General features: G+C 62.3%; 2 protein-coding genes across 2 annotated transcripts in view; one reads left to right on the forward strand and one right to left on the reverse strand.

Annotated features, from left to right (window-relative positions):
• NAV1 (neuron navigator 1) overlaps positions 1 to 6673 on the reverse strand; it is a 56876-nt gene extending 50203 nt beyond the window's left edge. The window contains exon 1 of the mRNA XM_061362756.1: positions 6629 to 6673. The gene's annotated coding sequence lies outside the window, so the exon portion shown is untranslated. The remainder of the gene's footprint in view (positions 1 to 6628) is intronic.
• Positions 6674 to 7350: 677 nt separating this feature from the next.
• On the forward strand, positions 7351 to 12402 carry RNPEP (arginyl aminopeptidase). Its single transcript, XM_061363109.1, has 11 exons — positions 7351 to 7761; positions 7857 to 7997; positions 8957 to 9105; positions 9517 to 9633; positions 9740 to 9975; positions 10113 to 10226; positions 10420 to 10532; positions 10827 to 10935; positions 11164 to 11388; positions 11679 to 11821; positions 12153 to 12402. Exons 1-11 carry the CDS (start codon positions 7351 to 7353, stop codon positions 12315 to 12317), a joined length of 1923 nt encoding a protein of 640 aa, XP_061219093.1. The 3' UTR covers positions 12318 to 12402.
• Positions 12403 to 13456: the final 1054 nt, after the last annotated feature.

Here is a 13456-nt window from a genome sequence, read left to right on the forward strand (position 1 = left end):
CCACTGAACGCAGAGCTCTGTGTGCCCGGAGCAGCTCTTGGGAACCGGCTCCCATCCCACTGAGTGATGGGAGCACCAGGACTTTGCCCTAGATGCTTCAGTTTTGGGGTTTCAGCCTTGTCCCCTGCCAGGTACCCGAATATACACACAAGGTGTATGAGCTCCGGAGTTCAGGCGCTGAGCACTGAGCCAACAGCTATGGGTTCCAGCGCTGAACTCCAGTTTTCCCTGAATTCAAGAGCTCTAAGCCCAGCGATGAGGTGGTTTCAGATCCCTGCAGGTGATTCCTCCACAAAGACATGGGTGTTCACACTGAAGGAAAACGAAACAGCCTTGGCCGAGCGTGTCCTTCATCCCAGGGCAAGCACAACCAGCACATCCCTGAAGGCATCTCCTTCAAAGAGGCATCTGTTGTGCTCGGAGCTCGAGCCATGTCCTCATCTCAGTGTCCAAATGCATCCCTCATGGGAGACTTTAGCAGCCAGAAACGAATACAGGGGCCTGGAGCCCCATTTCATGTGCCCCGTTTCCTATGTGAAGGGGTCACTGGAGCACCCCCAGCATTGAAACAGATGCGCTTTGGAGCCATCCATCACCTGAGCACGTGTGATGGATGCCTCAGGGGGATCCAACCCCCATGGTCTCAAGAGCCAATGGCTCGGCAGCATTCGCTGCTCCTGAAACGTTTCAGGGTGACTTTCATGAACCAGATTCAATTTGCTTGTCTCTTATCTCCTGCAGTTTATGGATCCCTGATGGGGATGGAGCTGCCCTGTGCCCCCGGGATAACTGTGCCAGGAGCCTGAGCACGAACGCTTGGTGATGCACAAAGGCACAAAACCCATCAGCATCTGCTGGCATCCTGCTGCCACTTGGTGCCTCAGTTTCCCCACCCTGCCACTGCCTCCGCTCGGGGTGAGGGAGCCAAAACCAGGCTGGGAAATGGGGATAAATGAGGACGGATCCCACAGAGCAGCTCCATGGGTCAGGAGCCACCCTTGAGATCGGCAGCAGAGGAGTGCCGGGGGCTGCAGCAGAGCCGGGTTAGGAGCTGAGCCCATCCTGGTGCCCCTCCGAGCAGCCCTGTGCTTCTTGCACGAGGAACCGGCCCATTGGGAACGGCTCCAGCACGGCCGCCTCCCCGGCACGCTCGGAAGAGGGACAAAGAAAAGGCTCCTTGTGGCACAAGGGACATCAAACTTTCCTAAGAGAAACAGAGGCAGCGGGGGCAGCGCAGAGCCTTCAGAGGAGAACAAGCTCCTGATTCAGGAACCAGCCCCATCCCTCCGGCCCCCGTGCCCTGGCCGGGACCTGGCCAGCCCCTGGGACACTGCCAGTGCTTGGGACATCGCCACCGCCACAGCGCTGAGCCCTGGCTGGGCTCCTTCGCAGGCTCCATGGTTGATACGGATGGAGGCAAGGGGGGGCCCTGGCAGCGCTGCTCTGCGGGGCTGTTTCCCCACAGCTCGATGCTGGGGGCTCTGGGAGATGAGCTTCGGGCTGGGGCAGGAGGATGGAAACCGCCTGTGGTAGGAGCAGAGATGCGCAGCCCCTCAGGCACGGCACCGGTCTCTGCTGCACAGCAATCCCATTATGCACTTAACCCACGCCAATACAACCTTGCTCCGAGCAGAGTTCAGCTCTCAGTGCACCGCCTGCCCCCAGCAGCCCCGCGGACGGGACTGAACCCGAACTGGGCCCGGGATGGGCTTTGCCGGGCACAAACCCTGCTGGGACAGAGCCGGGAGCTGCGCCAGGATCTGTGCGAGGGGCTGGGCAAGGAGCCGGCCGGGGGTGTCCCGGCTCCCTGCGGAGGTGCCTGGGGGTCCCCACGGTCCCGCGGGCCCCCTCACGGATCCCGCACCCCACCGAGGCTGAGCACTTCGGCTCTGACCCGCCCCGGGGCAGCAAAGGGGGGCACCAGGGGCACGGGTGTCCCCCCACTGGGCCCAGCCCGCTGGGTTCCGCGGTGATGGGTGCCGGGGTGACGGGGGGGGGGCGCAGCGGGGGAGCCCGTTCAGGAGGCGCCGGTGCTGGACAGCTCCGCCCCCGGCCATGCCGAGGGGGACACGGGAGCCACCGGTCACTGCGGAGCCGGGGGTGGCCTCATAGACCCACGGCCTGGGTTGGGTTGAAGGGACCTTAAAGCTCCTCCAGCTCCAACCCCTGCCATGGGCAGGGACCCCTTCCACTGGAGCAGCTTGCTCCAAGCCCCTGTGTCCAACCTGGCCTTGAGCACTGCCAGGGATGGGGCAGCCACAGCTTCTCTGGGCACCCTGTGCCAGCGCCTCAGCACCCTCACAGGGAAGAGCTTCTGCCTAAGAGCTCAGCTCAGTCTCCCCTCGGGCAGGTTAACGCCGTTCCCCCTTGCTTCAGCATCCAGCTCTGTGGCCAAAAAGCAACATTTCCCATTGAGCCTCCATGAGCCTTCAAACCTTTCTCAAACCCCCTCCAAAATCTGCCCCAAACCTTCCCAAAACCTCTGTGCCCCCACGGGGCTCAGCATCCCCTCACCCCTTGTGCTGGCTGGACCGAGCCCTTGGCCAGGAGCCATCCCGGTGCAGGCACTTGGACACTCGGGTGCGCTTCCGCCTCGTCCCGACCCCCCCCCCCCGCATCCGATTGCATCATTCATTGAGCTCCCGCATCACGGACCTGCCCTCTGCTCCCGGGAGTTTGGAGCAGGAGCAGATGTCGCAGCATCTGCGCTCGCCGGCACCGCGTGGAAACGGTGCCCCCCCGGTCCTGAGCCCTCGATCCGGGACCCCCCTCGATCCGGGACCCCCCCTCCCCCCCGCCAAAACGCATCACCTCAGCAGATGCTGCTGCAGCCGCACGCAGACGCCTGCGGTGATGCTCCGGGGGGAGCTGGGCTTGACTTCCCACCCCAGCATGCACGGATGAGCCCCCCGCGGCCTGTCCCTCCTCCCAACGCTCCTCTCTCCAAGCCCGAGGGCAGAGCGGGGGCTTCAGGACACCCAAAAGTGTCCTTTTTCGCCCCAAATTAAGTTAAGGATTTGGAAGACGCTGCAGGGGGTGCGGGGTGGGGCCACAGCAAAGGGGCCACAGCAGGAGCTTGAATCCCAAGAGCAGAGCCACAGCCTGGGCTGGGTTTGTGCCTTCGCTGAGCCCTGCAGAGCCACCAGGCTCCAGGCTGGGGCTGGGTCTGCTCCGGGCAATGAACCAGGTGAGGGAAAAGCAACTCCCAGCTGCAATTCCCAACTGACCCCCCCCCGTATGGGCTATTCCCAGTGCCCCTGCCAGGCCTTACCTGGGCAAGTGGGGTGAATCTCCCTCCTCTCAGCCCAATAATCCCTCGTACAACTGATTTGAAGCCAGGACTCCTCCTGGTAGAGCCCCGGTAGCACCCCAGGGCTGTTCCCTTGGGACAACCGGGTATCTGCAATGGAAAGCAAAAGCCACCGGGAGCCCTTAATGGGATGAGTGGATTTTCCAGTGAGCTGCAAATCCACAGCAGCTGCTGGCAAACAGCTCCCTGCTGAGGCCCTGGGGGCTGCAGCACTGCCTGTGCCCCCCCCCACCGCTGCCGGCTTCCAGTGACAGTGACCCTGGGGCTCAGCAGAACAACCCCAAGCGCGTTCCTGATGCCAGCATCCCCAAAGAGCCGGGGATGGCCGCTTACACGTGTGGCTGGAAGAGAGGCAGGCAGGGGTGGCAACACCACCCCGACCCCAGCACCGCCCCATCAGCCCCAGAGCAGGCAGCAGCTCCGGTTCCACCATCCTCGTACAGCTGAAATCGAACCTTCCACCTCCAAGGGGTGCAGATAACAGAGCCAACGTGGGGCCATCACACCCAGAGGAGAGCCTGAGCATCCCTTTAGCATCCCTTGAGCAAGCATCCCTCGAGCATCCTTTGAGCATCCCTTTAGTGTCCCTCAAGCATCCCTTGAGCATCCTGCAGCGAGCAGCCCATACGAGGAAGGCAGCACTCCTGCCCCCCCCATGCTGCACCCTCCCCATCCAGAAGGGGTGGAGGAGAAGCCAGGACCCGGGGAGCTCTCGCCCGGCCCCGGGCAGGGGCAGTTTCCACTGCTGGTGGTGCCAGTGCTCAGCCGCATCCACACAGGCTCCACGGCCGTGTCCATTGGGAGCTGAGGATGAGGGTGGGGGGACGAGCACAAACCCACCTCCCGCATCTCCCACCTCCTCCCCTCCGCAGGGAACCCATTGGATCCATAGTGGGAGGCATTAACTCGAGTGCTGGCTCCCGTCCTAAACCCACTTCCCTCAGCAGAGCCGAGACCTTCACAGCCCGATTCCCACATCCTGGCAGTGAGGGGATGCCAGGACACCAGTCCCACAGCCCCGGCTGGCCCTGGGGATGGGTGGCTTGTCCCCACCTGCCCCCTCCCCATGCGATGCCTTGGAGCACCCCAACCCCTGATGCCTACAGGGCAGCACCCGGGTTCCCAGCTCCATCCCCGCTGTGGCCCAATCCAGGCAGCGTTGGAGGCAGCTCCCGCAGCCGCTGGTTAAGGAAAACCCCGCAGTTTCTGTCACTTCCCATGGCAGTGGCTGGCGCCGGGCCCCCTCCCGCTGAGCATCCCCTAATCCAGGCAGTTAATCCGGCAGCAGCGCCCATGCCCACAGCACTGCCCAGACCCACGGCACGGCCACGCAAAGCTCGTTAGAGGCCCCTTGCTAAGGAGCAGGGCTCAGGCTGTGGCAGCAAACACAGCAGGGAAGCCACCGGAGCCTGCCCAGGCTGGGGACACGGGGGGGGGGTGGTCCCAGCCACCCCATCCCTGGGGACACATCCCTGTCACTGCTCCCCTGCGGGGGGTACAAAGAGCTGTGGGAGGACAAAGGGAGCTTCCCAGCAAGGGATCCCAAGGGACCCCCATCCCATAGGGTGTCCCCAGTCCCTTTGCTGGGGTCGGACCTCCCCAGGGGCAGTGAGGGGACATCCCGCAGCAGTGCGAGGTCGGAGTCACCGCGAGGGACCCCGCTCCCCCCCCCGGCTCCACTCGGATCCTGCTCCAGGCAGGAAGCAGGAACACGGCCCCGGGGCATGCGGGGGCAACGGGCACAGGACAGGGCACCACGTCCCGGCCCCACCACGGCTCCAGCCCGGCCCAGAGGCTGCACCCCCAGCACCAGAGCCCGGGGGTGTCACCTGCACCCCCCCCCCCATCTGCCCATGGCCTCTCCCCGTGTCCCCATCCGGGCCCCGCTCCCGTCCACAGCGGAAACACCTTTTTCCTGTCCATGGGGCTGCAGCGCAGGGAGGGCAGCAGGAAAGAGCCTCGCGTCTCCGAGGGCTATTTATAACCTGCGCCCGGCCAGGCCGCCCCATTCCTGCCCCACGGCGTCCCCTCCTGTGCCCCAAGCCCTGCTCCAGCCACCGCCAGCCTCATCCCTGACCCCATCCCAGCGCAATCTCTGGCCCCGTTCACACCCCGTCCCATTCCCATTTCAAGTCTCATTCCCATCTCATCCCAAAGCTTGTCCCCATCCCCATCCTTGTTCCTGTCTTCACCCCCAATTCTAACCCCATCTCATCCCAATCCTCATCCTCATCCCTCTCCCGGTCCCCGTCCCCCTCCCCACACACCAACACTCAGCCTAGAGACCCCCTCAGTGGAAGGAAGAGGCCCAAATCCTGCCTCAGGGACATCATTCCCATCACCCAGCCCCACACTCCCCATCCCACCCCATTCAGGCCCACCCTGGTCCCTCAGGAGCAGGCTCCCTATGCCAGGGATGTGCTGCATTGTGGGGAAACTGAGGCACGAGGTGTGCAGAGCAGGCAGAGCAGGCAGCTCTTGTCCATCCATGGAGGGCAGTTACTCAGCTCCTGCAAATGACTCAGCCAGGATCCGGCCGGGACAACCGGGATTTCCTGACTCAGCTTCCCCAGGCACAGAACCCTGTTTGAGGGGCTCCAACCCCACCATGCACCAACACATGGGACGTGGGGAGCTCAGGCATCCCTGCATCTGAGCATGGCCGAGCATCCCTGCGGTGTCAGAGCATCCCCCAGGGTGGCTGAGAACCCACCAGGCCCCTTTGCTACCAGTGGAAACAGCACTGAAACCCCAAAGTCCCCACCCGTGGAGCACCCACAGGTGCCCCTCCAGCATCTTCCCATGCTCAAAACGGGGCTCAGACACCACGAGCTGCTCCGCCTGCAGAGGGGAGATGTGGGGCAGCACAACTCATGCTCCCTGGGGAGCCAGCACCCATTTCAGCCGCTGCCGTGCCTCAGTTTCCCCACGTCACCCGTGTCACTGGGGATGCAAGGCAGGAACAGGCAGCCCCGGCTGCCACCTCCAGCTCCCCCCCCAACCAGGGATGGGGATCCAGGGGACACCGGGGGGGGCACCGGGACACAGGAGTTTGCCCTCTGGTCCTCCCTGTGGGTCCCACTGCTGAGGCAAGGTCCCTATAGGGAGATGGGGACACTGTGGGGTACAGAGCACGGGGGCTGCCCCGGGTGTGAGCCGGTGCCAGTCCCTGCAGCGGCTGCGGTCACCCCCGGCCGCTGCCACCGCCGCTCCCCGCACCACGACCCCCGCACCCCTGTGTCCTCTCCCCTCCCCGTCGTCCCCCTCGCACACCCCCCCCCCCCCCGGTGCCACCGCCCCTCTCCCGTCCGCACTCACCGCTCGCTGCGCCCCGTTCCCCCGCGGCCGAGGGACCCCGCGCTGCCCGGGCCGGCCCCGGGGAGGAGTCGCGCAGGCCCGGGCCCGGCCCCCGGGACACGGCCCCGCCCGGCCCCCGGTGCCGCTGCCGGGACGCGGAGCCCCCGGATCCCCCTCAATGCCCCCCATGGGTTCCCCTCACCCGGAGCCCTCCCGGGTCTCCCCAGGGGGATCCCCCGCCGCATCCTCCACAGGTCTCCCCCATGGGGCTGTATCCACATCCCCCGGATCCCTCTTGGATGTCCCTCATGGGTTCCCATGGATGACCCATGGATTCGACACCCCTCCTCCCCGATCGCTTATGGGTTTTCCATACAGATCCCTCAGTTTCCCTCCCTGATCCCGCTGGATTACACACACACACACACACATTCCCCGCCCCAGGACCTTCTGCCCCGCATCCCTCCCGGACGCCCCCCATGGATTCCCATGGATTCCCCCCCCGGACCCTACACTGGGTCTCCCGAATGGATCCCCCATGGGTCTCCCCCCAGATCTCTCCGTCCGGACCCCCCCCGGGTTCCCTCCTCCATGTGCCCGCCTCCCCCCTCATCCCTCATCCCCCCTGAGTCTCCCCCATGGACCCCCCCGCTTTCCCTTCCCGAATGGACCTCCCCCTCCCCGGCCCCGCCCCCTCCCCGCAGTAACCCCGCCCCTCTCCATGTGGCCCCGCCCCCGCAGCGATGGCGGCGCGCGGCGGTGACGCGGCCTCGGCCAGCAGCGCGGGCGCGTGGTCGCTGCGGCACCTGCACCTGTCCCTGCGCGTGGCCTTCGCGGGCGCGGGCGCGGGGCGGCTGCGCGGGAGCGCGCGGCTCGAGCTGGTGCGCGCGCCCGGCGGCGGCGGCGCGGAGGGGGACGAGGAGGAGCGGGTGCTGCGGCTCGACACGCACCGCAGCGTGACCGTGCTGGGAGCGGCGCTGCTGCCCCCCCATGGGGACCCCGGCCATGGGGATCCCCCCCCGGCCGCGCTGCAGCCGCTGCCCGTGCGCACCGAGCCCTTCGCCAGCTTCGGGCAGGCGCTGCTCATCACCGTGCCCCGCGGCGAGCAGCGCCTCTCGCTGCACATCGACTACGAAGCGGGAGAAGGGCCCGGGGTGAGCGGGGTGAAGCGGGGGGGGCACCCTTCTTCCCCTCGGGCAGGGAGCGCCCCGGGGTGAGCCCCTCACCGTGGCCTCTGCTCTGCCCATAGGTGTGCTGGCTGGCGCCCGAGCAGACGGCAGGGAAGCAGAAGCCCTTCATGTACACCCAAGGCCAGGCTGTCCTCAACAGGTCCTTCTTCCCCTGCTTTGACACCCCGTCCGTCAAATGCACCTACTCGGCCACCGTGAAGGTAAGAGGCGCCCCGGGGTGCACCCACACCCAGCGGAGCTGAGCCCACCCTCAGCCTTACTCACATGGGAGCCTGTTGGGATGCGCTGAATCCCTGCAGCATCACCTCACCGCCCGTGCTGCTCAGCACGCTCTCAAGTCCTCTGGCACCGGCACGCAGTAGGGAAGGCACCAAGAAATCATTCATGCAGGCTCCTGTTTTCCTGCTGTGTGCCTCTCCAGAGGAACACAAGCTGATCCCAGCAGGCCTCGTGCTGCTCCCCCCAGCACATGCCCCACGCAATGGCTGCAAGCAGGCACACGTGCTGCTGTCCCACCACAAGTTCTCCTCTCACAGCAGGAGGTGGTTGAAATACTCGGTGCTTGATGCCCAAATGCCAGCCAGGATCAACTCCGTGTAAACCGCTCTGCTCTCCTCTGCTGCTGCATTTCACAGCATCACAGGATCACGGGATGGTTTGGGTTGGAAGGGAGCTTAAAGCTCCTCCAGCTCCAACCCCTGCCATGGGCAGGGACACCTTCCATTGGAGCAGCTTGCTCCAAGCCCCTGTGTCCAACCTGGCCTTGAACACTGCCATTTGTCTAATTCCTCTAACTGCCACAGAGACCCCTGGGTTTGCCCCATAGCAGCCTGAGGGCAGCAGGACATCTGCTCTTGGTGTGTGTAGCAGTGGGAGGGTAACAAGGACGAGCTGAGTGGGGGGACCAATTGCACCCAAATGGTGTTTGAGCCCCAGAGCTGAGCGATGCCGCTGCAGGGATGCAGCTGCGATCCCGAGTTGGAGCTCAGGGCATTGCTGCTCTGCTCTGCCCACCAAAACCTGCAGTGCCCCAGACCTGGCCACCTTCAGCGTGCTGAGACGCATCCTGCAGCAGACATCGCAGTGTCCCCAGGTGGGTTAGCTGATATCCCACTCCATACATCGTGGATGTAATAGGTGTATTTATCTCCATGGCCAGGTCCCTGAGGGTTTCGTGGCTGTGATGAGTGCCACAAGCTGGGAGAAGAAGGAAGACAACACCTTCGTCTTCAAGATGTCCCAGCCGATCCCCTCCTACCTGATCGCTCTGGCCGTTGGGGACATTGTGGCTGCTGACGTGGGCCCAAGGTACAAGGCACTGTACTGAGCTCATTGACTCAATGCTGCATCCCCAGAGCCCAGCTCTGATGGGGGGGGATGCTCCTTGCTCTCGGTGCCGGTCCCCTCAGCTCCCAGGGGATCCCTGGCTCTGTTTCAACCCTGTGCATGGTGGTGAGAGCCATCCCCATTCAGAGGCCCCACATCTCTCCAGGGCCAGGGGTTTGTTCAGGTTCCAGCTGTCACAGCCACTATATAAAAGCCCTTTGACTTTCAGACAAGGAAAGAAATCAGAGCAGGCTGCACTATCAATCAGTCTCATGAGCTTCCTTTATCAGCTGTTACTTTGCTGTGGAACAAACACATGTGGGCTTTGGCTGAGGAAGCAATAGGGTGAAAGTCCACCAATGGTTATGAGTTCTTCTCTACACACTTGGCCAGGAGCCGTGTCTGGGCCGAGCCCTGCCTGATCGAGGCTGCGAAGAAGGAGTATGATGGGGTGATCGAGGAGTTCCTGGCGGTTGGAGAGAAGCTCTTTGGACCTTACGTTTGGGGCAGGTATGGCTTTGCCCCCAAAGGACCTTGTTCCCGGAGCATCGCTCCATCATCCCATTGCATCCGCAGGAAGAGGTGGGTCTGACCAGTCCGTTCCCCCTCCCGGCAGGTACGACATCCTGTTCATGCCGCCCTCCTTCCCGTTCGGTGGGATGGAGAACCCGTGCCTCACCTTCGTGACGCCGTGCCTGCTGGCCGGGGACCGCTCCCTGGCCGATGTCATCATCCACGAGATCTCCCACAGCTGGTTTGGCAACCTGGTCACCAACGCCTCCTGGGGCGAGTTTTGGCTCAACGAGGGCTTCACAATGTACGCCCAGAGGCGCATTTCCACCGAGGTCTATGGTGCGTGGCCTCACCACGGCCCCGTCCTTCTCCTCCTCTCCCAGCTCGTGCGCTGGCACCGTTTCCCTCCCATTGGGCTCGCAGCCCACAGGGCTCTGGTTGGGGTCTCCAAACGCCTGCCTCTTGTCCCTGCCCAGGTTTGGCGTACACGTGCCTGGAGGCGGCGACGGGAAGGGCCCTCCTGCGCCAGCACATGGACAACACCGGGGAGGACCATCCGCTCAACAAGCTGCGGGTGGTCATTGAGCCAGGTCTGTGGGAGCGAGGTGTGGGGCCAGGGGTAGCCCTGCTGCTATGGGGCTTCCTGCCTGCAGTACAGCCAGTGCTGGGGCCCAAGGGGGGCGATGGCTCCAGGAGGGATATGATGGCAGTGCAGGAAGCAGAAATCTCAGCACCTGAGGGTTGTTTCCTATGTAGATTCCTGAGGGCTTTCCCTTGCTCTAGGTATCAATCCTGAGGACACATACAACGAAACACCCTATGAGAAGGGGTTCTGCTTCGTGAGCTACCTGGCGCATCTGGTGGGGGACCAGAGCAAGTTTGATGCCTTCCTGCAGGTCGGTACAAGGAGGTGCCAAGTCACATGAAACCCTTTAGTGCGAGCAGTGAGACTGTGGGAAGGATGGGCTGGACGGGACTGCTGGGGAGAGGAAGAGGAGATGAGAGATGTTCATGGGGGGTTGAGGTGAGGGCAGAGCTTGGCTCCATGCCCATGGTAGCTGGTGGCAATGCCCAGAGGTGTCCTGGGGGGTACAGGGGCTGGCGTGGGCTCAGCAAGGCTAAACCCCCATGAGATGGAGCAGCACTGCTGGGACGAGCGCATGCAGCATCATGCCCTGGCCATCCCACAGGCCTACGTGAACCGGTTCAAGTTCCAGAGCATCACAGCAGACGATGCCCTCGGTTTCTTCCTTGAGTACTTCCCGGAGCTGAAGGAGAAAGGCGTGGACTCCATCCCAGGTCAGTGCCTTCCTGGCCAGGGGACTGGGCTCTGCTTTGCAAACCAACACCCATGGGTGTCAGAGGCACTGCGTGTCCCTCAGACCGTGTGCATGTTGGTTTGTGTATCTCACTGGAGACAACTGCCTTGTCCTGGCCTTTTCCTGTCCCCGGGCAGGTTTGCTGGTGCTGGGGATGCCCTCAGAGGAGGCAGCTTGGGCTCAGCTCTCCCTCCCTGCTTCCCTGCAGGCTTCGAGTTCAGCCGCTGGTTGGACACGCCGGGCTGGCCCCCCTTCCTGCCCGACCTCTCACCTGGGGATGCGCTGATGAAGCCGGCAGAGGAGCTGGCGTTGCTCTGGGCAGCCGATGGCTTGGACATGGAGGCGATTGAAGGCGTGGACATCACGGCCTGGAGGACGTACCAGCTGGTCTACTTCCTGGACCAGGTCCTGCAGAAATCCCCCCTGCCACAAGGTGAGGGCCAGCGCATCCCCCGGGGCTCTGCTGCCCAGAGGGGACACGGGGTGACATGGCCAGGTGGCCAGGGATGTGAGACCACGTGTGTGGCTGTCTCCACGACAGTCCAGCAGTGTGGTTCCTGGTGTCCAGGGTTAGGGAAAGGAAAGCCAGGGAAGCATGTCCCTGAGATGTACAGGGACATCCCAGAGGGTTTGCAGCACAGCCGGGATGGGCTCGCTGGGTCTCCTCGCAGTAGGAGCAAGGCAAAAGCTGCTATGTGAATGGTGAGCATCCCCTTCTTGCAGGCAATGTGGAAAGGCTGAGCAAGATGTACCCAAAGATCTCCAGGTCCCAGAATGCCGAGCTGCGACTCCGCTGGTGCCAGATAATCCTCAGGAACGACCTTGAGGCTGAGTACAGCAAGGTCAAGGACTTCCTCCAGAGCCAGGTTTGTCCCTGGGCAGTGGTGGCTGTGCCCGGCAGCGTGCACTGGGGCAGAGACGGGCACTGGGCACAGGACCTTCAGTGCCAGATGGCCGGGGGTTGGCTCTTGCTATTGATAGAGCAACAGATTGGTTTGTGTTAAAGGACCTTAAAGCTCATCCAGTTCCAACCCCCAGCACATGGGGGGTACCCATTCCTCTGTGTTCTCTCTCTGGTCAAGAGCAGGCGCTGCTGGGGGTGCTGTGCCCTGGGAGGGGAGATGTGGGGCTCCAGGGGCTTCACCCCGCTGGAGCCAGGGAGGAGGTTGGGCTGTGACCCTTGCTCTGTCTCCGCAGGGGAAGCAGAAGTACACCCTGCCCCTCTACCGTGCCATGTGGGCTGGGTCGGAGGCAGCCCGGGCCCTGGCCATGGAGACCTTCTCTGCTACGGCTCCCCAGCTCCATGTCAACGTCCAGAACTACGTCAAGAAGATCCTGGGCTTGGAGGTGGCCGAGGCCTAGTGCAGCCAGGGCACTCCTTGGCAGGACCTCGCTGCTGCCTCCTTCACTGCACGTTTCCTCATTAAAATCTGTTCTTCTTCCTCTGTTCCCGTTCCCAGTGAGCCTCAGCGGGACTCCTGCTCCTCCTGCCCAGGAGCCAGGCTCTCACCCCACATGGGGATCCTGCCAGCTCTGGTCAGGGATGCACAGGCTGCTCCAGGAGGCTGGTGGCTTCTCCTGGTGCTGGTATAGGAGGGATGGGTCTGGTGCTGACATCTTCAGGGCTGGAGCAGCTGGAGGCTGGTCCCTGCTGGGTTCCTGCCACGCCATCACTGATCCAATGTGTAAAGTAAAGGAGTAAAGCTCCTCTCCTTTCTGTGGCACGGGAAGCATCCAGCACACAGGGAGCTGCTGAACTGGCTGGGAAGGGCTCTGCCTTCATTCACCTTCCTGCAAAGGCATCGACTAATGAAGACACTTCAGCGTGAAATCAGTGACGAGATGTAACGCAGTTATTTTTAACAAAGTGACCTTCATCAAGCTCAGAGCTCTTTTTGCTTGGTTTTTTTCCAAAATGAAAGCCAAGTCAATCACAAAATGCCAGGGGAAGATGTTAACTCTTTATTAATAAATTGATTTAGAAAGGTTTAGCGAGACAGGATTAATGGATTTGGTGGGCAGGATGGACCACTGTAATCTTCTAGTGTGAGCTAGGCCTGGCCCTCCGGCAGCCCACCAGTGGAGGCAGCTGCAAAAGGGTTTATCTTTTAATCCACACCATGGAGAGTCCCTGACAGGTCCCTCCATCCTGCTCCAACAGTCACAGCCTCACTGCGAGCACCACGCTCTGCTTCCAGTTTTATGTGACTTCCCCTTGAGACAAAGGGGCATAAAATCACAAAATGGAATATAGAATTAGTTTTAAGTAATGGTAAGTTTGATGGCTTTGTAACAGTAGCAATGGAAAATTATTGAGGTGCATGATACACAGAAAAAAAATAGAGTACAGCTAGAGAACATACTGAGAATTCTCACAAGATAAATCCTTATAGTTAACATACTTTTAAGAAGAACAGTCTAGAAGAACAGGACACAGGGATAAGGAGTATCTGGGAACCACAGGTGTCCAGGATGGGCTGCAGTTAAACTAACTGATAAGT

The sequence above is a fragment of the Neopsephotus bourkii genome, unplaced genomic scaffold, assembly GCF_033783945.1.
Source record: "Neopsephotus bourkii isolate Nb327-2 ecotype Australia unplaced genomic scaffold, CSIRO-AGI_Nbou_v1 NB_1139, whole genome shotgun sequence".
Classification (NCBI taxonomy): Eukaryota; Metazoa; Chordata; class Aves; order Psittaciformes; family Psittacidae; genus Neopsephotus; species Neopsephotus bourkii.